This window comes from Bombina bombina, chromosome 6 (assembly GCF_027579735.1).
Source record: "Bombina bombina isolate aBomBom1 chromosome 6, aBomBom1.pri, whole genome shotgun sequence".
NCBI lineage: Eukaryota > Metazoa > Chordata > Amphibia > Anura > Bombinatoridae > Bombina > Bombina bombina.
Window position 1 is genome coordinate 398,781,278 of NC_069504.1, and position 24,048 is coordinate 398,805,325.

General features: G+C 42.4%; 1 protein-coding gene across 1 annotated transcript in view; it reads left to right on the plus strand.

Moving 5' to 3' along the window:
* Nucleotides 1-24,048, plus strand: part of CREBRF (CREB3 regulatory factor) — a 349,666-nt gene that overhangs the window by 180,385 nt on the left and 145,233 nt on the right. Inside the window, exon 5 of the mRNA XM_053717136.1 lies at nt 13,236-13,430. Coding sequence (XP_053573111.1) covers nt 13,236-13,430 — 195 coding nt within the window. The remainder of the gene's footprint in view (nt 1-13,235; nt 13,431-24,048) is intronic.

Below are 24,048 nucleotides of genomic sequence, written 5' to 3' on the forward strand. Positions count from 1 at the left end.
ATTTTCTCAAGTTTCTCAGGTTCTGACCTTCAAAGTAGTATCCTTTGGTTCAAGAGGGCCTGTTCCTAAGGAACATAGATCTGAAGGATGTGTATTTATTGTTCCCATTCTAGAAAGACTCTTAGGTCTTGTTTAAGGCGCAGGGATTATGGACTCGGAAATGTCTGCTCTCCTCTTTAACATCTTGGAGTTGTAAGCGATTTACAATGCTTTGTAGGCTTGGCCTCAGTTGTCCTTAGCTGGTTGCAGTCGAATAATATCACTTCAATGGTTTACATCAACCACCAGGGAGGAACTAGGAGTTCCTTAGCCATGTAGGTGGTGACTTGGACTGTTCAGTGGGCGGAAACTCTTGATTGTTGTCCATCTGCCATCCACATTCCAGGAGTGAACAACTGGGAAGCGTATTTCCTGAGCAGACAGACTTTTCATCCTGGGGAGTGGGAACTCCATCCTGAGGTGTTCTCCAACTTAACCCACAAGTGGGGGGTGCTGGAGTTGGATCTGATGGCGTCTCGGCAAAATGCCAAGCTTCCAAGATACAGTTCAAAGTCAAGAGATCCACAGGCCGCTCTAATAGATGCTCTGGTGGTTCCTTGGGATTTCAGGCTGGCATACTTGTTTGCTCGTATCAAATAGGAGAGAGTGTCGGTAATTCTTATAGTCCTTGTGTGGCCTCACAGAATCTGGTATGCAGAACTAGTGGAGATGTCATCTCTTCCACCTCGGAGACGGCCTCTGAGGAAGGACCTTCTGATTCAGGGTCCCTTCTTTCATCCAAATGTAGTTTCTCTGAAGCTGACTGCTTGGAGATTGAACGCTTAGTTCTGTCTAAGCATGTTTTTTCTTCTATAAGGTACGACGAGTCCACAGATGCATCCTTTACTTGTGGGATATTATCCTCCTGCTAACAGGAAGTGGCAAAGAGCACCACAGCAGAGCTGTCTCTATAGCTCCTCCCTTAGCTCCACCCCCCAGTCATTCTCTTTGCCTACTCTAAGTACTAGGAAGGGTAAAGTGAAAGAGGTGATAAAATATTTGTTTTTTATTTCTTCAAGCAAGAGTTTTTTATTTTAAATGGTACCAGTGTGTACTATTTACTCTCAGGCAGCAGATGGATGAAGACTTCTGCCTGGAGGCTGATGATCTTAGCATTTGTCACTAAGATCCAGAGCAGTACCCACAGAATGGCTGAGGAGTACAAGAAACTTCAGTGTGAGGAACCCTTTCATGCTATAAGCAGTGAGGTATGTTCAGTCATTTTTTTTTCTGGAGAGACTGTGGTATTTCAGAATTGGCTGACAGTATCCCCATGAGGGAGAGGGTAAGCAGTCATCCTAAAAGATATAGAGGGGTATTACTAAGCTTGCATAAGGGGCTTATAAAAAAAAAATGGTTGACACTGAGTTTGAATGTTTGTGGGCAAACCTTTTGTGAACTGATAATGTTTTTGGGAACTGAAAGAGTTTATTTCAATAACGTTTTATTGTGACTTTATTGAGGGTACACTTGGCTTCTGGTTTGGGTTTTAGAACCCACATAGCTAGTTTGGAACCGCTCTGGTGCGGTTCCTTTAGGCTGTAAAAACATTGAGTGAGATGGGCTGGGCCTATTTTCGCGCCTCAGTTGCGCAGTTGTAATTGCAGATCAAGCAGCAAGCTCCAACTCCGGTGGGCCCTTGTGGAAGTGTTGGGCCAAATCGAAGCTTTAACTCCATTTTTCCAGGGGGTGTTTTTGTCCGGATTTAGGCCTATTAAAGATCCGGTTTTGCACAGTAAAGGGTTAACTGTTCCTTTCTTTGTGGGGCAATCTCAGCTGCATTATTTGTATATCATATCAAAAAATTGAAAGGATTGGTGTATTTTAAGGCAGTTTTGCAGAACGTGTATGCTTTTTTTTTCTCTTAAAGGCGCAGTACCGTTTTTTAAGATTATTTTTTTCACTAAATAAAGTGTTTTCAAGCTTGTTTGTGGTCATTACTAGCCTGTTCAACATGTCTGACATTGAGGAAAGCCAATGTTCAATGTGTTTAGAAGCCATTGTGGAACCCCCACTTAAAATGTGTCCCTCATGCACTGAAAGGGCAATAAATTGCAAAGAACATATTTTAGCTACTAAAAGTATGTCGCAGGATTATTCTTAGTAAGAAGAAAATCAGGTTATGCCATCTAATTCTCCCCAAGTGTCACAACCATTAACGCCCACACAAGCGACGCCAAGTACTTCTAGTGAGTCTAATTCTTTCACCCTGCAAGATATGGCCGCAGTTATGAATACTACTCTCACAGAGGTTTTATCTAAGCTGCCTGGGTTGCAGGGGAAGCGCAGTAGGTCTGGTGTGAGAGTAAATGCTGAGCCCTCTGACGCTTTATTAGCCATATCCGATGTACCCTCACAATGTTTTGAGTTGGGGGTGAGGGATTTGCTGTCTGAGGGAGAGATTTCTGATTCAGGAAAGATGTTCCCTCAGACAGACTCAGATATGACGGCTTTTAAATTTAAACTAGAACACCTCCGCTTATTGCTCAGGGAGGTTTTAGCGACTCTGGATGATTGTGACCCTATTTTAGTTCCAGAGAAATTGTGTAAAATGGACAGATATCTAGAGGTTCCTGCCTACGCTGATTTTTTTTTTCCGGTCCCTAAGAGGATTTCGGACATTGTTACTAAGGAGTGGGATAGACCAGGTATTCCGTTTTCTCCCCCTCCTACTTTTAAGAAAATGTTTCCCATATCAGACGCCATGCGGGACTCGTGGAAGATGGTCCCTAAGGTGGAGGGAGCTATTTCTACCCTGGCTAAGCGTACAACTATACCTATTGAGGACAGTTAAGCTTTCAAAGATCCTCACCGTATCTGGAAAGAAATACATTTCTTTCATGTAATTGGCAAGAGTCCATGAGCTAGTGACGTATGGGATATACAATCCTACCAGGAGGGGAAAAGTTTTCCAAACCTCAAAATGCCTATAAATACACCCCCACCACACCCACAATTCAGTTTTTACAAACTTTGCCTCCTATGGAGGTGGTGAAGTGAGTTTGTGCTAGATTTCTACGTTGATATGCGCTAATCAGCTTTTTGAAGCCCGTTTCCTCTCAGAGTGCAGTGAATGACAGAGGGATGTGAAGCGAGTATTACCTATTGTATACAATGGTCATCCTAACGGGAATCTGTTTCATAGGTTCTCTGTTATTGGTCGTAGAGATTAATCTCCTACCTCCCTTTTCAGATCGACGATATACTCTTATATACCATTACCTCTGCTGATTCTTGTTTCAGTACTGGTTTGGCTATCTACTTTATGTAGATGAGTGTCTTTTGCTAAGTATGTTTCTTTTATTTAAGACACTCTCAGCTATGGTTTGGCACTTTATATTTAAAGTTCTAAATATATGTTTATTCTTATATTTACGAAATAAAGAAGGATGAGAACAGCTCTTCAAATATGCAATTCTTCTGCAGACAAACATATGTAACAGTCTATTTAGTTGTTCCCGGGACTTACCCCAAATGAGCTCTGCCGCCCCTGTAGTTGCGACTTGGCTGTGTAATCTTTACCATATAGAAGCTCTGGATATGCCGAAGGACCTCCGTGGTCAAACCGAAACTTTGTCGGTGGGCTGATAGCTCCAAGTAAACGGCACTCACATGAAACTCCGGCAGCGCTTCTAGCTTGCCATACGGACATTCAGCGTCGAACGTGACGTCACAGGGTTCGCCGGTCGGGGGGCGGTGCTCTCTGTCTTCACCCGGGTTTACAACTGGATACAGATGAACAGGGGCTAAAGCGGATCCCAAGCTGGTGTAGATACGTACAATCACAAAGAAGGCAGGATCCAGCTTTTGTATATAATAAAATCCAAATTTTATTCAGTATAATTTAAAACGCCAAACAGGCTATAGAAACAGCACAAACAAACTTTGTTTGTGCTGTTTCTATAGCCTGTTTGGCGTTTTAAATTATACTGAATAAAATTTGGATTTTATTATATACAAAAGCTGGATCCTGCCTTCTTTGTGATTGTACGTATTCTTATATTTGCCATAATTCAGGTTCATCAGTATATTTCCTTTTTGCAGACTGTCAGTTTCATAATTGGTAAATGCATAAAATTAAAAAAAAATAAAAAAAAATTTCTTACCTGAAGTTTTCAAATTGACTTTCTTTTCTAAATTGTGGGCTGTTAGGCTCACGGGAGCGCAAAATGCTATAATTTATCGCGTCATTCTTGGCGCAAGACTTTTTTGGCGCGAGAATTACGTTTGTTGACGTAATTTAGTCATTTCCGGCGTCTTAGTTGGTGCCGAGTTTTTTTCACGAGTTTGCGTCATCTATGACGCTCGTGTTTGTTGCTGACGTACTTGGCGCCAAACGTTTTGACATTATTTAAGACTTCATTTCTTTTTGCTTCTGGTTTCCAGAGGCCTATTTTGTTTGCATTTCTTTCCCATTCCTGAAACTGTCATATAAGGAAATTGATAATTTCTTCTGTTATGTGTGATCAGTCCACGGGTCATCATTACTTCTGGGATATAACTCCTCCCCAACAGGAAATGCAAGAGGATTCACCCAGCAGAGCTGCATATAGCTCCTCCCCTCTACGTCAGTCCCAGTCATTCTCTTGCACCCAACGACTAGATAGGATGTGTGAGAGGACTATGGTGATTATACTTAGTTTTTATGACTTCAATCAAAAGTTTGTTATTTTAAAATAGCACCGGAGCGTGTTATTACTTCTCTGGCAGAGTTTGAGGAAGAATCTGTCAGAGTTTTTTACTATGATTTTAACCGGAGTAGTTAAGATCATATTGCTGTTCTCGGCCATCTGAGGGAGGTAAAGGCTTCAGATCAGGGGACAGCGGGCAGAGGAATCTGCATTGAGGTATGTAGCAGTTTTTATTTTCTGAATGGAATTGATGAGAAAATCCTGCCATACCGTTAAAATGACATGTATGTATACACTTCAGTATTCTGGGGATGGTATTTCACCGGAACTACTCTGTTAAAGGTCACTAATCCTTTTTAATAACTATTTATCATGTTAAACGTTTTTGCTGGAATGTAGAATCGTTTACATTGCTGAGGTACTGTGTGAATAAATATTTGGGCATTATTTTCCACTTGGCAGTTTTTTTGCTTTAATTGCGACAGTTTCGTTTCTCTTCACTGCTGTGTGGGAGAGGGAGGGGCCGTTTTGGCGCTCTTTGCTACGCATCAAAAAATACCAGTCAGTTACTTTTATTTTTCCTGCATGATCCGGTTCATCTCTGATAGATCTCAGGGGTCTTCAAACTTCTTTGAAGGGAGGTAAATTCTCTCAGCAGAGCTGTGAGAATTCTTATAGTGACTGTGAATAAAAACGTTGCTTTGTATTTTTTATGTCAAATTTAATTATTGTTATTTTACTAATGGGAACAAACCTTTGCTAAAAGTTTTGTTGTTTTAAAGTTTGATGCTATAACTGTTTTTCAGTTCACTATTTCAACTGTCATTTAATCGTTAGTACCTCTTTGAGGCACAGTACGTTTTTTGCTAAAAAAGATTATAACCAAGTTGTAAGTTTTTTGCTAGTGTGTTAAACATGTCTGACTCAGAGGAAGATATCTGTGTCATTTGTTCCAATGCCAAGGTGGAGCCCAATAGAAATTTATGTACTAACTGTATTGATGCTACTTTAAATAAAAGTCAATCTGTACAATGTGAACAAATTTCACCAAACAGCGAGGGGAGAGTTATGCCGACTAACTCGCCTCACGCGGCAGTACCTGCATCTCCCGCCCGGGAGGTGCGTGATATTTTGGCGCCTAGTACATCTGGGCGGCCATTACAGATAACATTACAAGATATGGCTACTGTTATGACTGAAGTTTTGTCTAAATTACCAGAACTAAGAGGCAAGCGTGATCACTCTGGGGTGAGAACAGAGTGCGCTGACAATGCTAGGGCCATGTCTGATACTGCGTCACAGCTCGCAGAGCATGAGGACGGAGAGCTTCATTCTGTGGGTGACGGTTCTGATCCAAACAGATTGGACTCAGATATTTCAAATTTTAAATTTAAATTGGAGAACCTCCGTGTATTACTAGGGGAGGTCTTAGCAGCTCTCAACGATTGTAACACCGTTGCAATACCAGAGAAACTGTGTAGGTTGGATAAATACTTTGCGGTACCGGCGAGTACTGACGTTTTTCCTATACCTAAGAGACTAACTGAAATTGTTACTAAGGAGTGGGATAGACCCGGTGTGCCGTTCTCACCCCCTCCAATATTTAGAAAGATGTTTCCAATAGACGCCACCACTCGGGACTTATGGCAAACGGTCCCCAAGGTGGAGGGAGCAGTTTCTACTTTAGCTAAGCGTACCACTATCCCGGTGGAGGATAGCTGTGCTTTCTCAGATCCAATGGATAAAAAATTGGAGGGTTACCTTAAGAAAATGTTTGTTCAACAAGGTTTTATATTACAACCCCTTGCATGTATCGCGCCGATTACGGCTGCGGCAGCATTTTGGATTGAGTCGCTTGAAGAGAACCTTAGTTCATCTACGCTAGACGACATTACGGACAGGCTTAGAGTCCTTAAACTAGCTAATTCCTTCATTTCGGAGGCCGTAGTACATTTAACCAAACTTACGGCTAAGAACTCAGGATTCGCCATACAGGCACGTAGGGCGCTGTGGCTAAAATCCTGGTCAGCTGATGTTACTTCTAAGTCCAAATTACTTAATATACCTTTCAAGGGGCAGTCTTTATTTGGGCCCGGTTTGAAAGAGATTATCGCTGACATTACAGGAGGTAAGGGCCACGCCCTACCTCAAGACAAAGCCAAAGCTAAGGCTAGACAGTCTAATTTTCGTCCCTTTCGGAACTTTAAAACAGGAGCAGCATCAACCTCCACTGCACCAAAACAGGAAGGAGCTGTTGCTCGTTACAGGCAAGGCTGGAAGCCTAACCAGTCCTGGAACAAGAGCAAGCAGGCCAGGAAACCTGCTGCTGCCCCAAAGACAGCATGAACCGAGAGCCCCCGATCCGGGACCGGATCTAGTGGGGGGCAGACTCTCTCTCTTCGCCCAGGCCTGGGCAAGAGATGTTCAGGATCCCTGGGCTCTAGAGATCATATCGCAGGGATACCTTCTAGACTTCAAATTATCTCCCCCAAGAGGGAGATTTCATCTGTCAAGGTTGTCAACAAACCAGATAAAGAAAGAAGCGTTTCTACGCTGCGTACAAGATCTGTTATTAATGGGAGTGATCCATCCGGTTCCGCGGTCGGAACAAGGACAAGGGTTCTACTCAAACCTGTTTGTGGTTCCCAAAAAAGAGGGAACTTTCAGGCCAATCTTAGATTTAAAGACTCTAAACAAATTCCTAAGAGTTCCATCGTTCAAAATGGAAACTATTCGGACAATCTTACCCATGATCCAAGAGGGTCAGTACATGACCACAGTGGATTTAAAGGATGCTTACCTTCACATACCGATCCACAAAGATCATCACCGGTATCTAAGGTTTGCCTTCTCAGACAGGCACTACCAGTTTGTAGCTCTTCCATTCGGACTGGCTACGGCTCCAAGAATCTTCACAAAGGTTCTGGGTGCCCTTCTAGCGGTACTAAGACCGCGAGGGTTTTCGGTAGCTCCGTACCTAGACGACATTCTAATACAAGCTTCAAGCTTTCAAACTGCCAAGTCTCATACAGAGTTAGTTCTGGCATTTTTAAGGTCGCATGGATGGAAAGTGAACGAAAAGAAGAGTTCTCTTTTTCCTCTCACAAGAGTTCCATTCTTGGGGACTCTTATAGATTCTGTAGAAATGAAGATTTACCTGACAGAAGACAGGTTAACAAAGCTTCAAAATGCATGCCGCGTCCTTCATTCCATTCAACACCCGTCAGTAGCTCAATGCATGGAGGTGATCGGCTTAATGGTAGCGGCAATGGACATAGTACCTTTTGCACGCCTACACCTCAGACCGCTGCAATTATGCATGCTAAGTCAGTGGAATGGGGATTACTCAGATTTGTCCCCTACTCTGAATCTGAATCAAGAGACCAGAAATTCTCTTCTATGGTGGCTTTATCGGCCACACCTGTCCAGGGGGATGCCATTCAGCAGGCCAGACTGGACAATTGTAACAACAGACGCCAGCCTACTAGGTTGGGGCGCTGTCTGGAATTCTCTGAAGGCTCAGGGACTATGGAATCAGGAGGAGAGTCTCCTTCCAATAAACATTCTGGAATTGAGAGCAGTTCTCAATGCCCTTCTGGCTTGGCCCCAGTTAACAACTCGGGGGTTCATCAGGTTTCAGTCGGACAACATCACGACTGTAGCTTACATCAACCATCAGGGAGGGACAAGAAGCTCCCTAGCAATGATGGAAGTATCAAAGATAATTCGCTGGGCAGAGTCTCACTCTTGCCACCTGTCAGCAATCCACATCCCGGGAGTGGAGAACTGGGAGGCGGATTTCTTGAGTCGCCAGACTTTTCATCCGGGGGAGTGGGAACTTCATCCGGAGGTCTTTGCCCAAATACTTCGACGTTGGGGCAAACCAGAGATAGATCTCATGGCGTCTCGCCAGAACTCCAAACTTCCTCGCTACGGGTCCAGATCCAGGGATCCGGGAGCAGTTCTGATAGATGCTTTGACAGCACCTTGGAACTTCAGGATGGCTTATGTGTTTCCACCCTTCCCGCTGCTTCCTCGATTGATTGCCAAAATCAAACAGGAGAGAGCATCAGTAATTCTAATAGCACCTGCATGGCCACGCAGGACTTGGTATGCAGATCTAGTGGACATGTCATCCTGTCCGCCTTGGTTTCTACCTCTAAGACAGGACCTTCTGATACAGGGTCCATTCAAACATCAAAATCTAACTTCTCTGAAGCTGACTGCTTGGAAATTGAACGCTTGATTTTATCAAAACGTGGTTTTTCTGAGTCGGTTATTGATACCCTAATTCAGGCTAGGAAGCCTGTTACCAGAAGGATTTACCATAAAATATGGCGGAAATACCTATACTGGTGCGAATCCAAAGGTTACTCCTGGAGTAAGGTTAGGATCGCTAGGATACTGTCTTTTCTACAAGAAGGTTTAGAAAAGGGTTTATCAGCTAGTTCATTAAAGGGACAGATTTCAGCTCTGTCCATCTTGTTACACAGACGTCTGTCAGAAAATCCAGACGTCCAGTCCTTTTGTCAGGCTTTAGCTAGGATCAAGCCTGTGTTTAAAGCTGTTGCTCCACCATGGAGTTTAAACTTAGTTCTTAACGTTTTACAGGGTGTTCCGTTTGAACCCCTTCATTCCATTGATATAAAAATGTTATCTTGGAAAGTTCTGTTTTTAATGGCTATTTCCTCGGCTCGAAGAGTCTCTGAGTTATCAGCCTTACATTGTGATTCCCCTTATCCGATTTTTCACTCAGACAAGGTAGTTCTGCGTACTAAACCTGGGTTCTTACCTAAGGTAGTCACTAACAGGAACATCAATCAAGAGATTGTTGTCCCATCCTTGTGTCCAAATCCTTCTTCAAAGAAGGAACGTCTTTTACACAATCTGGATGTAGTTCGTGCCCTCAAGTTCTACTTGCAGGCAACTAAGGATTTTCGCCAAACTTCTTCCTTGTTTGTCGTTTACTCTGGACAGAGGAGAGGTCAAAAAGCTTCTGCTACCTCTCTCTCTTTTTGGCTTCGTAGCATAATACGTTTAGCCTATGAGACTGCTGGACAGCAGCCTCCTGAAAGAATTACAGCTCACTCCACTAGAGCTGTGGCTTCCACTTGGGCCTTTAAGAATGAGGCCTCTGTTGAACAGATTTGCAAGGCTGCAACTTGGTCTTCACTTCATACTTTTTCCAAATTTTACAAATTTGATACTTTTGCTTCTTCGGAGGCTATTTTTGGGAGAAAGGTTCTTCAGGCAGTGGTTCCTTCTGTATAATGAGCCTGCCTTTCCCTCCCGTCATCCGTGTACTTTTGCTTTGGTATTGGTATCCCAGAAGTAATGATGACCCGTGGACTGATCACACATAACAGAAGAAAACATAATTTATGCTTACCTGATAAATTCCTTTCTTCTGTTGTGTGATCAGTCCACGGCCCGCCCTGTTTTTAAGGCAGGTAAATATCTTTTAAATTATACTCCAGTCACCACTTCACCCTTGGTTACTCCTTTCTCGTTGATTCTTGGTCGAATGACTGGGACTGACGTAGAGGGGAGGAGCTATATGCAGCTCTGCTGGGTGAATCCTCTTGCATTTCCTGTTGGGGAGGAGTTATATCCCAGAAGTAATGATGACCCGTGGACTGATCACACAACAGAAGAAAGGAATTTATCAGGTAAGCATAAATTATGTTTTTGCTTTATATGTTATTTTTTCTCTTACTTATTGCAAGATGTCTCAATCTGACCCTGTCTCAGAATCTACTACTGGAATCCTGCTGCCTGATGTCGGCTCTACCAAAGCTAAGTGCATTTGTTGTAAACTTGTGGTAACTGTTCCTCCGGCTGTAGTTTGTGATAGTTGTCATGACAAACTTTTACATGCAGACAATATTTCCATTAGTAGTAGTTCATTAACTGTTGCTGGTCCTTCAACATCTAATGCTCAGGACATTCCTGTTAATTTGAGAGAATTTGTTTATAATTCCATTCAGAAGGCTTTGTCTGCCATACCGCCTTCTAATAAAAAGGTCTTTTAAAACTTCTCATAAAATTGATGAATTTTTAAATGACCGACAACATTCTGATTTATCTCTGATGAGGATCTATCTGGTTCAGAAGATTCTGCCTCAGATATTGACACTGACAAATCTTCATACTTATTTAAAATGGAGTATATTCGTTCCTTATTAAAAGAGGTGTTGATTACATTAGATATGGAGGAGACTAGTCCTCTTGATATTAAAACTAGTAAAAGTTTAAATTCGGTTTTTAAACCTCATGTAGTTATTCCTGAGGTTTTTCCAGTTCCTGGTGCTATTTCAGATGTGATTTCAAGGGAATGGAATAAATTGGGTACTTCTTTTGCTCCTTCAAGGTTTAAGAAATTGTATTCTTTGCCATCTGATAGATTGGAGTTTTGGGAAAAGATCCCCAAAGTTGGTGGGGCCATCTCTACTCTTGCTAAGCGTACTGCTATTCCTACGGCAGATAGTACTTCTTTTAAAGATCCTTTAGATAGGAAACTTGAATCTTATCTATGGAAGGCTTATTTATGTTCAGGTCATCTTCTTAGGCCTGCTATTTCTTTGACTGATGTTGCAGCTGCTTCAACTTTTTGGTTGGAATCCTTAGCGCAACAAGTACCAGATCATAATGTGTATAGCATTGTTAAGTTAATTCAACATGTAATAATTTCATTTGTAATGCCATTTTTGATATCATCAGAATTGATAGATATATGTCTTTAGCTATTTTAGCTAGAAGAGCTTTATGGCTTAAATCTTGGAATGCTGATATGACTTCTAAATCAATGTTGCTATCTTACTTTCCAAGGTAATAAATTATTTGGTTCTCAGTTGGATTCAATTATTTCAACTGTCACTGGGGTGGAAGGGAGCTTTTTTGCCTCAGGATAAAAGAATCTAAGGGTAAATTTAAGGCTACTAATAGTTTTCGTTCCTTTCGACAAAATAAGGAACAGAAACCTAATCCTTCCCCTAAGGGAACGGTTTCCAATTGGAAGCCTTCTTCAGTCAGGAATAAATCCAAGCCATTTAAGATATCTAAACCAGCCCCCAAGTCCGCATGAAGGTGCGGCCCTCATTCCAGCTCAGTTTGTGAAAACTTTTACTAGTTTTAATATCAAGAGGACTAGTCTCCTCCATATCTAATGCAATCAACACTTCTTTTAATAAGGAACGAATATACTACATTTTAAATAAGTATGAAGAATTATCTGCTCTTTCTTGTGAGTCTCCTTTTCTGATTTTTCATCAGGATAAGGCGGTTTTGCGGACTTCGTTTACATTTTTACCTAAAGTTGTGAACTCCAACAACATTAGTAGAGAAATTGTTGTCCCTTCTTTGTGTTCTAATCCTAAGAATTCTCTGGAGAGATCTTTACATTCTTTGGATGTGGTAAGAGCTTTGAAATATTATGTTGAAGCTACTAAAGATTTCAGGAAGACTTCTAGTCTATTTGTTATCTTTTCTGGTTCTAGGAAAGGTCAGAAGGCTTCTGCCATTTCTTTGGCATCTTGGTTAAAGCTTTTGATTCATCATGCTTATGTGGAGTCTGGTAAATCCCCGCCTCAGAGGATTACGGCTCATTCTACTAGGTAAGTTTCCACTTCCTAGGCTTTTAAGAATGAAGCTTCTGTTGATCAGATTTGCAAAGCAGCAACTTGGTCTTCTTTGCATACTTTTACTAAATTCTACTATTTTGATGTTTTTTCTTCTTCAGAAGCAGTTTTTGGTAGAAAAGTACTTCAGGCAGCTGTTTCAGTTTGATTCTTCTGCTTATAATTTCAGTTTTTTTCATTATAAAGATTAAAACTTTTGATTTGGGTTGTGGATTAATTTTTCAGCGGAATTGGCTGTCTATTTTTTATCTCTCCCTTTCTAGTGACTCTTGCGTGGAGTTCCACATCTTGGGTATTTGCTATCCCATAGGTCACTAGCTCATGGGCTCTTGCCAATTACATGAAAGAAAACATAATTCATGTAAGAATTTACCTGATAAATTAATTTCTTTCATATTGGCAAGAGCCCATGAGACCCACCCTTTTTATGGTGGTTATGATTTTTTTTTGTATATAGCACAATTTTTCCAATTCCTTGTTGATGCTTTTTGCTCCTTTCTTATCACCCCCTTCTTGGCCATTCGTTAAACTGAATTGTGGATGTGGTGGGGGGTGTATTTATAGACATTTTGAGGTTTGGGAAACTTTGCCCCTCCTGGTAGGATTGTATATCCCATACGTCACTAGCTCATGGACTCTTGCCAATATGAAAGAAATTAATTTATCAGGTAAAGTCTTACATAAATTATGTTTTTATCAGGTAAGCATAAATTTTGTTTTTTATAGTGGCTTCTAAGTGGCACTTCTATGTTTCTTTAATTACTTCTGTTTTAACAAATTGTGAAATAAAATGTTTTCAAATAACCAATAAAGCTCACTCCATACTCATATGCTATAGTTTCTCTACAGTTCTGATCTGCCCACTGAAGTTCCTCTTTTAATTTCTTAGTTATAAAGTTGCTGAATTGTATTTTTGCATTAATTTTAGGTTGTGAAAATGATTCAGTTGACGATCTCAAAGGAATCACTGCTGTAACATCTAGGAAAAGAGGAAAACGGAGATACTTCTGGGAATATAGTGAACAGCTGATGCCATCTCAACAGGAAGGGATCTTAAGACCCTCTGAGTGGAACAGGGAGACTCTGCCTAGTAACCTGTATCAAAAGAATGGTTTGCATCATGGTAGGCTCCATTTATTACTTAACAATAGTACAGTTATTATTTTGTTTGTTCACTCTGAAAGACTAAAACATTCTTTTAAACCTGATCTAGATTGGCTCTTCCAAACATGGTAAGTGATGGTGACTGGAAGGAAGATCGTTGATATACCAGTGCAGCAAACTTTAACACTTTGCTGACTTTGATAATCTATTACAGTAAGACACACACATCTTTAACTACAAGGTGTTTTGTTTCCATTTAATTAATGGTGGTTCATCTAGGTATATATTACATGCAGGTAGTTTAGACAAGTGCTCAATTATTCATGGAGCCTTAAAAAATGTGCTACGTGCCTGGTTTTTCCAGCCCTGGATTATCACCATACTGCCCTATTTGCACTCTTCCACAAGAGGTAGTAATGACAACACTGTGGGGGACTTCCTGGTACAAGCAGAAGGCTACCCTACGAACTAGATAAGTTTATACTTTTAGGAAATATCGGGCAGACTTGCTGGGCCTATGGCTCTTATCTGCTGTCAATATCTATGTTTCTATGTGTAGTTCTGTGTATAAGGCTTAGTGAATAAGCCGTAGGGGTGGATAATGGTAACCCAAAAGATGTATCCAAAGATTGTTTAATGAAAATATTTCAAAGTGTATCAGTCCAGCCGCAAAATGGATTTCAGTTCACTAGGGCTGTTCAGTGTGTTTTTTATTTTTGTAATAAAAAAAGCACTAATAAGTTGCTTATACTTAATAAAAATAATTGCAGTATGTATTATTCATCTTTTTAAATAAGTTTACCTGTTTTTATTTTTACACTTCATTTGTGCTTCCTGCCACAGCCCTACAAGAAGGAAGCATTTGTAAGAATTTTTTGGCTTAGCATGATGTCATAAAACTTCTAGGCTAGTGAATAGACTAGATAACAGGGAGTCAGATTTTCTTATGCCCAGAACTGACAGAATAAAGATTTAGGTTTTAAAAATCCTCTGCTCTCAAAATACTGGGGGTAGGGACTAATAGGAGAATTTCAAAGTTCTAATTTTGCAAGAAAACAAGTAAGTTATTTACTGTTTGATAGTCCTCTTTCTTTTTAATGATACGATGAGTCCACAGATTTCATCCTTGTGGGATATCGCCTCCTGGTCAGCAGGAGGAGGCAAAGAGCACCACAGCAGAGCTGTATATATAGCTCATCCCTTCCCTCCCACCCCAGTCATTCTCTTTGCCTGTGTTAGTGATGGGAAGAGGTAAAATGAGGTGTTAGTTTAGATTCTTCAATCAAGAGTTTATTATTTTTAAAATTGTACCAGTGAGTGCTATTTTACTATAGGGTCTAGCCGTATTCCTTGTCAGCCTCTAGAGTAGAGCTACAGGTGGCTTTAAAGCAATGGGAACTGGGAGGGATTTTCATTCTCTCTGCGCCTCCCATACTATGTGCTGCCCTGCTGATAATGGTCTTGGCAGATATAATCTAAGACTCTGTTTGTTCCCACAGAACTACAGGAGGAGATGAAAGACCTCTTGATCGTGTGGGACAAGTCATGCTGTCGCTCAGCATTGAGGTATGTGCAGTCCTTTAATTTCTTGGACATTAAGTAACTCAGAACAGACTGTCTTTTTTACTGTATGACGTAAGGGGTAATAAGCTTGCTCAAAACATTACATGTATGTGTGTAAGGGTTCCCCTCATTACTCTGTGACTTGCTATGTCAGGTCAGGCCGTAATTTTACTGTGGGCTTTTTCTGACTACTAGCCCTTTTTGAACTGTGGGCTTGACGCTGGGGATCTGACTTTTGGAGTTAATATACTCTGGTGTAAGCTGCCTTAGTGTTTGTCAGTGTGTTTTAAATTAGGACGCAGAGTTGAGTGTTATCACATTGGATTTCATTGTTTTTTTCTTAGCAGTTGCTTGAGCCGGTTCGGTCGAGGGTTAGTTTGCTGCCCACGAAGGTGGGGCTTATCTTTCTCTTGTAATGTGTATCCAGTCCACGGGTTCATCCTTTACTTGTGAGATATTCTCCTTCCTAACAGGAAGTGGCAAAGAGAGCACACAGCAGAGCTGTCCATATAGCTCCCCCTCTAGCTCCACCCCCCAGTCATTCTCTTTGCCGGCTCTAAGCAATAGGGTCCCTCTCGGAAGGGTAAAGTGAATGTGGTGTTAGATTTGTAGTTTTTTGTTCTACAAGCAAAAGTTTGTTATTTTAAATGGTACCGGTTTGTACTATTTACTCTCTAGCAGAAAAGAGATGAAGATTTCTGCAGGGAGGAAGATGATTTTAGCATGTTGAAACTAAAATCCACTGCTGTTCCCACAAAGGACTGAGGAGTACAAGAAAACTTCAGTTGGGGGGAACGGTTTGCAGGTTAGGCTGCAATAAGGTATGTTCAGTCATTTATTTCTAGGCAAGACTGTGTTAATGCTAGAAAAGGACTGATAAGATCCCCATGAGGGAAGGGTAAGCTTTATTCAGAGACTAAGTATGGAATTTCAAGCTCACATAACGGCTAATTTATGCTGGTTGACACTATTTTATGGCAATAAAATCGTTTTTTGTGGCACTTTGAAGGTTCCTTTGGGTTTCTTTCAGGGGTTGTTAACCACATGGCTGTTATTTTAACACTTGTGTTTCTTTAGGCCTCACAGCACCGGAGTAAGGTGGGAGGGGCCTAATTTCGCGCCTCAGTTGCGGAGTTAGATTGACTAGATCTTCAGGCTGTTTCACATGGAGGGTCCTGCTACAGTTTGAGGGCCTATAAGAAGCTTTTTTACCCACAAATCTGGTTCCTAAGGGCAGGTAGGGCCACAGCAGAGCTGTGGCAAGGTGCTGAAGTCGTTTTTAACCGGTTGTTAGCTTGCTATTGATCCAGTTTGGGCATTAAGGGGTTAATCGTTTTTCTTGCTAGTTGTGCAATCTTACCAATGCTTTAGGTACATACTGTGAAAATTTCGAAAAGTTTGCTGCATTTTTCACTGTTTTGGAAAATTGTGTGCCTTTTTTATCTCTTAAAGGCACAGTAACGTTTTTTGCAAAGTGGTTTACTTGATTAAAGTGATTTCTGAGCCTGTTTGTCTTACTACTAGTCTGTTAAACATGTCTGACACTAAGGAAAATCCTTGTTCAATGTGTTTAGAAGCCATGGTGGAACCCCCTCTCAGAATGTGTCCCACTTGTACTGATATGTCTATACACTTTAAAGAACATATTGTAGCACTTAAAAATGTGGCCCAAGATGATTCTCAGGCAGAAGGTAATGAGGTTAGCCTGTTAACCTCTCCCCAAGTGTCACAACCAGTTACGCCCGCTCAAGCGACGCCTAGTACCTCTAGCGCGTCTAACTCTTTTACCTTACAAGACTTGGCGGCAGTTCTGGATAATACCCTCTCAGTGTTTCTATCTAAACTGCCCGTGTTACCTGCAAAGCGTGATAGCTCTGTTTTAAGAACAGATTATGAGCATTCTGACGCTTTAGTAGCCGTATCAGATATACACTCACAACGCTCTGAAATGGGGGCGAGGGATGTGCTGTCTGAGGGAGAAATTTCCGAGTCGGGAAAGGTTGCTCCTCAGGCAGACTCAGATACGTTGGCTTTTAAATTTAAACTAGAACACCTCCGCTTATTGCTCAGGAAGGTATTAGTTACTCTGGATGACTGTGACCCTTTGGTGGTTCCAGAGAAATTGTGTAAAATGGACAAGTACCTAGAAGTTCCTGTTTACACTGATGTGTTCCCGGTCCCTAAGAGGATTGCGGATATAGTAACTAGGGAGTCGGATAGACCAGGTATTCCGTTTGTTCCCCCTCCTGTTTTTAAGAAAATGTTCCCCATATCTGACACCACGGGGGACTCGTGGCAGACGGTCCCTAAGGTGGAGGGGGCTGTTTCTTCACTTGCTAAACGCACAACCATACCAATTGAGGACAGTTGTGCTTTTAAAGACCCTATGGATAAAAAATGAGAGGGTTTACTTAAGAAAATTTTTGTTCATCAAGGTTTTCTTCTCCAACCTATAGTGTGCATTGTTCCTGTAACTACTGCAGCTGCTTTCTGGTTCGAGGAGCTGGAAGATGCGCTCCAGACGGAGACCTCCATATGAGGACATTATGGACAGAATTAAGGCTCTTAAGCTGGCTAATTCTTTTATCACAGATGCCGCTTTCCAGCTAGCTAAGTTGGCGGCAAAAAATTCAGGTTTCGCCATTTTAGCACCCAGGGCGTTATGGCTAAAGTCCTGGTCGGCCGATGTGTCGTCAAAATCCAAACTATTGAACATCCCTTTCAAAGGAAAGACCCTCTTTGGGCCTGAATTGAAAGAGATTATTTCAGAAATCACTGGGGGAAAAGGCCATGCTCTCCCCCAGGACAAGTCCTTCAAGACGAAGAACAAACAAAATAATTTTCGTTCCTTTCTGAAATTCAGGAGCGGTCTCGCTTCATGCTCCCCTGCTGCAAAGCAAAGAGGGTAATACTTCACAACCCAGGGCAGCCTGGAAACCTTACCAGGGCTGGGACAAGGGTAAACAGGTCAAGAAGCCTGCAGCTGCCTCCAAGACAGCATGATGGGGTAGCCCCATATCCGGGACCGGATCTAGTAGGGGGCAGACTCTCTCTCTTCGTTCAGGCCTGGGCAAGATATGTACACGATCCCTGGGCATTAGAGATTGTATCCCAGGGATATCTTTTAGAATTCAAGGACTCCCCTCCAAGGGGAAGGTTCCACATTTCTTGTCTGTCTACAGACCAGACAAAGAAAGAGGCGTTCTTGTGCTGTGTAGAAGACCTACATACAATGGGAGTGATCCACCCAGTTCCAATTGTGGAACAAGGGCTGGGTTTTTACTCAAACCTGTTTGTGGTTCCCAAAAAAGAAGCTACTTTCAGACCAATCCTGGATCTCAAAATTCTAAACAAATTCCTCAGAGTCCAATCATTCAAGATGGAGACCATTCGGACAATCTTACCAATGATCCAGGAGGGTCAATATGACTCCCGTGGATCTAAAGGATGCATATCTGCACATTCCTATCCACAAAGATCATCACCAGTTTCTCCAACATAGGTGTGTCCGGTCCACGGCGTCATCCTTACTTGTGGGATATTCTCTTCCCCAACAGGAAATGGCAAAGAGCCCAGCAAAGCTGGTCACATGATCCCTCCTAGGCTCCGCCTACCCCAGTCATTCTCTTTGCCGTTGTACAGGCAACATCTCCACGGAGATGGCTTAGAGTTTTTTAGTGTTTAACTGTAGTTTTTCATTATTCAATAAAGAGTTTGTTATTTTCAAATAGTGCTGGTACGTACTATTTACTCAGAAACAGAAAAGAGATGAAGAATTCTGTTTGTATGAGGAAAATGATTTTAGCAACCGTAACTAAAATCCATGGCTGTTCCACACAGGACTGTTGAGAGCAATTAACTTCAGTTGGGGGAACAGAGTGCAGTCTCTTACTGCTTGAGGTATGACACATTCTAACAAGACGATGTAATGCTGGAAGCTGTCATTTTCCCTATGGGATCCGGTAAGCCATGTTTATTACGATTGTAAATAAGGGCTTCACAAGGGCTTATTTAAACTGTAGACCTTTTCTGGGCTAAATCGATTGATTATTAACACATATTTAGCCTTGAGGAATCATTTTATCTGGGTATTTTGATATAATAATATCGGCAGGCACTGTTTTAGACACCTTATTCTTTAGGGGCTTTCCCAAAGCATAGGCAGAGTCTCATTTTCGCGCCGGTGTTGCGCACTTGTTTTTTGAGAGGCATGGCATGCAGTCGCATGTGAGAGGAGCTCTGATACTTATAAAGGACTTCTGAAGGCGTCATTTGGTATCGTATTCCCCTTTGGGTTTGGTTGGGTCTCAGCAAAGCAGATACCAGGGACTGTAAAGGGGTTAAAGCTTAAAACGGCTCCGGTTCCGTTATTTTAAGGGTTAAAGCTTCCAAAATTGGTGTGCAATATTTTCAAAGCTTTAAGACGCTGTGGTGAAAATTTGGTGAATTTTGAACAATTCCTTCATGTTTTTTCGCAATTGCAGTAATAAAGTGTGTTCAGTTTAAAATTTAAAGTGACAGTAACGGTTTTATTTTAAAACGTTTTTTGTACTTTCTGATCAAGTTTATGCCTGTTTAACATGTCTGAGCTACCAGATAGACTGTGTTCTGAATGTGGGGAAGCCAGAATTCCTATTCATTTAAATAAATGTGATTTATGTGATAATGACAATGATGCCCAAGATGATTCCTCAAGTGAGGGGAGTAAGCATGGTACTGCATCATTCCCTCCTTCGTCTACACGAGTCTTGCCCACTCAGGAGGCCCCTAGTACATCTAGCGCGCCAATACTCCTTACTATGCAACAATTAACGGCTGTAATGGATAATTCTGTCAAAAACATTTTAGCCAAAATGAACCCTTGTCAGCGTAAGCGTGGCTGCTCTGTTTTAGTTACTGAAGAGCATGACGACGCTGATATTAATATCTCTGAAGGGCCCCTAACCCAATCTGAGGGGGCCAGGGAGGTTTTGTCTGAGGGAGAAATTACTGATTTAGGGAACATTTCTCAGCAGGCTGAATCTGATGTGATTACATTTAAATTTAAATTGGAACATCTCCGCATTTTGCTTAAGGAGGTATTATCCACTCTGGATGATTGTGAAAATTTAGTCATCCCAGAGAAACTATGTAAAATGGACAAGTTCTTAGAGGTGCCGGGGCTCCCAGAAGCTTTTCCTATACCCAAGCGGGTGGCGGACATTGTTAATAAAGAATGGGAAAGGCCCGGTATTCCTTTCGTCCCTCCCCCCATATTTAAAAAATTGTTTCCTATGGTCGACCCTAGAAAGGACTTATGGCAGTCAGTCCCCAAGGTCGAGGGAGCGGTTTCTACTTTAAACAAACGCACCACTATTCCCATAGAGGATAGTTGTGCTTTCAAAGATCCTATGGATAAAAAATTAGAAGGTTTGCTTAAAAAGATGTTTGTTCAGCAGGGTTACCTTCTACAACCCATTTCATGCATTGTCCCTGTCACTACTGCCGCATATTTCTGGTTTGATGAACTGCTTAAGGTGCTCGATAGTGACTCTCCTCCTTATGAGGAGATTATGGACAGAATCAATGCTCTCAAATTGGCTAATTCTTTCACTCTAGACGCCTCTTTGCAATTGGCTAAGTTAGCGGCTAAGAACTCTGGGTTTGCTATTGTGGCGCGCAGAGCGCTTTGGTTGAAATCTTGGTCGGCTGATGCGTCTTCCAAGAACAAGCTACTAAACATTCCTTTCAAGGGGAAAACGTTGTTTGGTCCTGACTTGAAAGAGATTATCTCTGATATCACTGGGGGTAAGGGCCACGCCCTTCCTCAGGATCGGCCTTTCAAGGCAAAAAATAGACCTAATTTTCGTCCCTTTCGTAAAAACGGACCAGCCCAAGGTGCTACGTCCTCTAAGCAAGAGGGTAATTCTTCTCAGGCCAAGCCAGCTTGGAGACCAATGCAAGGCTGGAACAAGGGAAAGCAGGCCAAGAAACCTGCCACTGCTACCAAGACAGCATGAAATATTGGCCCCCGATCCGGGACCGGATCTGGTGGGGGGCAGACTCTCTCTCTTTGCTCAGGCTTGGGCAAGAGATGTTCTGGATCCTTGGGCGCTAGAAATAGTCTCCCAGGGTTATCTTCTGGAATTCAAGGGACTTCCCCCAAGGGGGAGGTTCCACAGGTCGCAGTTGTCTTCAGACCACATAAAAAGACAGGCGTTCTTACATTGTGTAGAAGACCTGTTAAAAATGGGAGTGATTCATCCTGTTCCATTAAGAGAACAAGGGATGGGGTTCTACTCCAATCTGTTCATAGTTCCCAAAAAAGAGGGAACGTTCAGACCAATCCTAGATCTCAAGATCTTAAACAAATTTCTCAAGGTCCCATCGTTCAAGATGGAAACCATTCGAACTATCCTTCCTTCCATCCAGGAAGGTCAATTCATGACCACGGTGGATTTAAAGGATGCGTATCTACATATTCCTATCCACAAGGAACATCATCGGTTCCTAAGGTTTGCATTCCTGGACAAACATTACCAGTTCGTGGCGCTTCCTTTCGGATTAGCCACTGCTCCAAGGATTTTCACAAAGGTACTAGGGTCCCTTCTAGCGGTGCTAAGACCAAGGGGCATTGCAGTAGTACCTTACCTGGACGACATTCTGATTCAAGCGTCGTCCCTTCCTCAAGCAAAGGCTCACACGGACATTGTCCTGGCCTTTCTCAGATCTCACGGCTGGAAAGTGAACGTGGAAAAGAGTTCTCTATCCCCGTCAACAAGGGTTCCCTTCTTGGGAACAATTATAGACTCCTTAGAAATGAGGATCTTTCTAACAGAGGCCAGAAAAACAAAGCTTCTGGACTCTTGTCGGATACTTCATTCCGTTCCTCTTCCTTCCATAGCTCAGTGCATGGAAGTGATCGGGTTGATGGTGGCGGCGATGGACATAGTTCCTTTTGCGCGCATTCATCTAAGACCATTACAACTGTGCATGCTCAGTCAGTGGAATGGGGACTATACAGACTTGTCTCCGAAGATACAAGTAAATCAGAAGACCAGAGACTCACTCCGTTGGTGGCTGTCCCTGGACAATCTGTCTCAAGGGATGATGTTCCACAGACCAGAGTGGGTCATTGTCACGACCGACGCCAGTCTGATAGGCTGGGGCGCGGTCTGGGGATCCCTGAAAGCTCAGGGTCTTTGGTCTCGGGAAGAATCTCTTCTACCGATAAATATTCTGGAACTGAGAGCGATATTCAATGCGCTCCAGGCCTGGCCCCAGCTTGCGAGGACCAGGTTCATTCGGTTTCAATCAGACAACATGACGACTGTTGCGTACATCAACCATCAGGGGGGAACAAGGAGTTCCCTAGCGATGGAAGAAGTAACCAAAATTATTCTTTGGGCGGAATCTCACTCCTGCCACCTGTCTGCTATCCACATCCCAGGAGTGGAAAATTGGGAAGCGGATTTTCTGAGTCGTCAGACATTGCATCCGGGGGAGTGGGAACTCCATCCGGAAATCTTTGCCCAAGTCACTCACCTGTGGGGCATTCCAGACATGGATCTGATGGCCTCTCGTCAGAACTTCAAAGTTCCTTGCTACGGGGCCAGATCCAGGGATCCGAAGGCGGCTCTAGTGGATGCACTAGTAGCACCTTGGACCTTCAAACTAGCTTATGTGTTCCCGCCATTTCCTCTCATCCCCAGGCTGATAGCCAGGATCGAGCAGGAGAGGGCGTCGGTGATTTTGATAGCTCCTGCGTGGCCACGCAGGACTTGGTATGCAGATCTGGTGAATATGTCATCGGCTCCACCTTGGAAGCTACCTTTGAGACGAGACCTTCTTGTTCAGGGTCCGTTCGAACATCCGAATCTGGTTTCACTCCAGCTGACTGCGTGGAGATTGAACGCTTGATTTTATCGAAGCGAGGGTTCTCAGATTCTGTGATCGATACTCTTGTTCAGGCCAGAAAGCCTGTGACTAGAAAGATTTACCACAAAATTTGGAAAAAATATATCTGTTGGTGTGAATCTAAAGGATTCCCTTGGGTCAAGGTTAAGATTCCTAGGATTCTATCCTTCCTTCAAGAAGGATTGGAAAAAGGATTATCGGCAAGTTCCCTGAAGGGACAGATTTCTGCCTTGTCGGTATTACTTCACAAAAAGCTGGCAGCTGTGCCAGATGTTCAAGCCTTTGTTCAGGCTCTGGTTAGAATCAAGCCTGTTTACAAACCTTTGACTCCTCCTTGGAGTCTCAATTTAGTTCTTTCAGTTCTTCAGGGGGTTCCGTTTGAACCCTTACATTCCGTTGATATTAAGTTATTATCTTGGAAAGTTTTGTTTTTAGTTGCGATTTCTTCTGCTAGAAGAGTCTCAGAATTATCTGCTCTGCAGTGTTCTCCTCCTTATCTGGTGTTCCATGCAGATAAGGTGGTTTTACGTACTAAACCTGGTTTTCTTCCAAAAGTTGTTTCTAACAAAAACATTAACCAGGAGATTATCGTACCTTCTCTGTGTCCAAAACCAGTTTCAAAGAAGGAACGTTTGTTGCACAATTTGGATGTTGTTCGCGCTCTAAAATTCTATTTAGATGCTACAAAGGATTTTAGACAAACATCTTCCTTGTTTGTTGTTTATTCAGGTAAAAGGAGAGGTCAAAAAGCAACTTCTACCTCTCTCTCTTTTTGGATTAAAAGCATCATCAGATTGGCTTACGAGACTGCCGGACGGCAGCCTCCCGAAAGAATCACAGCTCATTCCACTAGGGCTGTGGCTTCCACATGGGCCTTCAAGAACGAGGCTTCTGTTGATCAGATATGTAGGGCAGCGACTTGGTCTTCACTGCACACTTTTACCAAATTTTACAAGTTTGATACTTTTGCTTCTTCTGAGGCTATTTTTGGGAGAAAGGTTTTGCAAGCCGTGGTGCCTTCCATTTAGGTGACCTGATTTGCTCCCTCCCTTCATCCGTGTCCTAAAGCTTTGGTATTGGTTCCCACAAGTAAGGATGACGCCGTGGACCGGACACACCTATGTTGGAGAAAACAGAATTTATGTTTACCTGATAAATTTCTTTCTCCAACGGTGTGT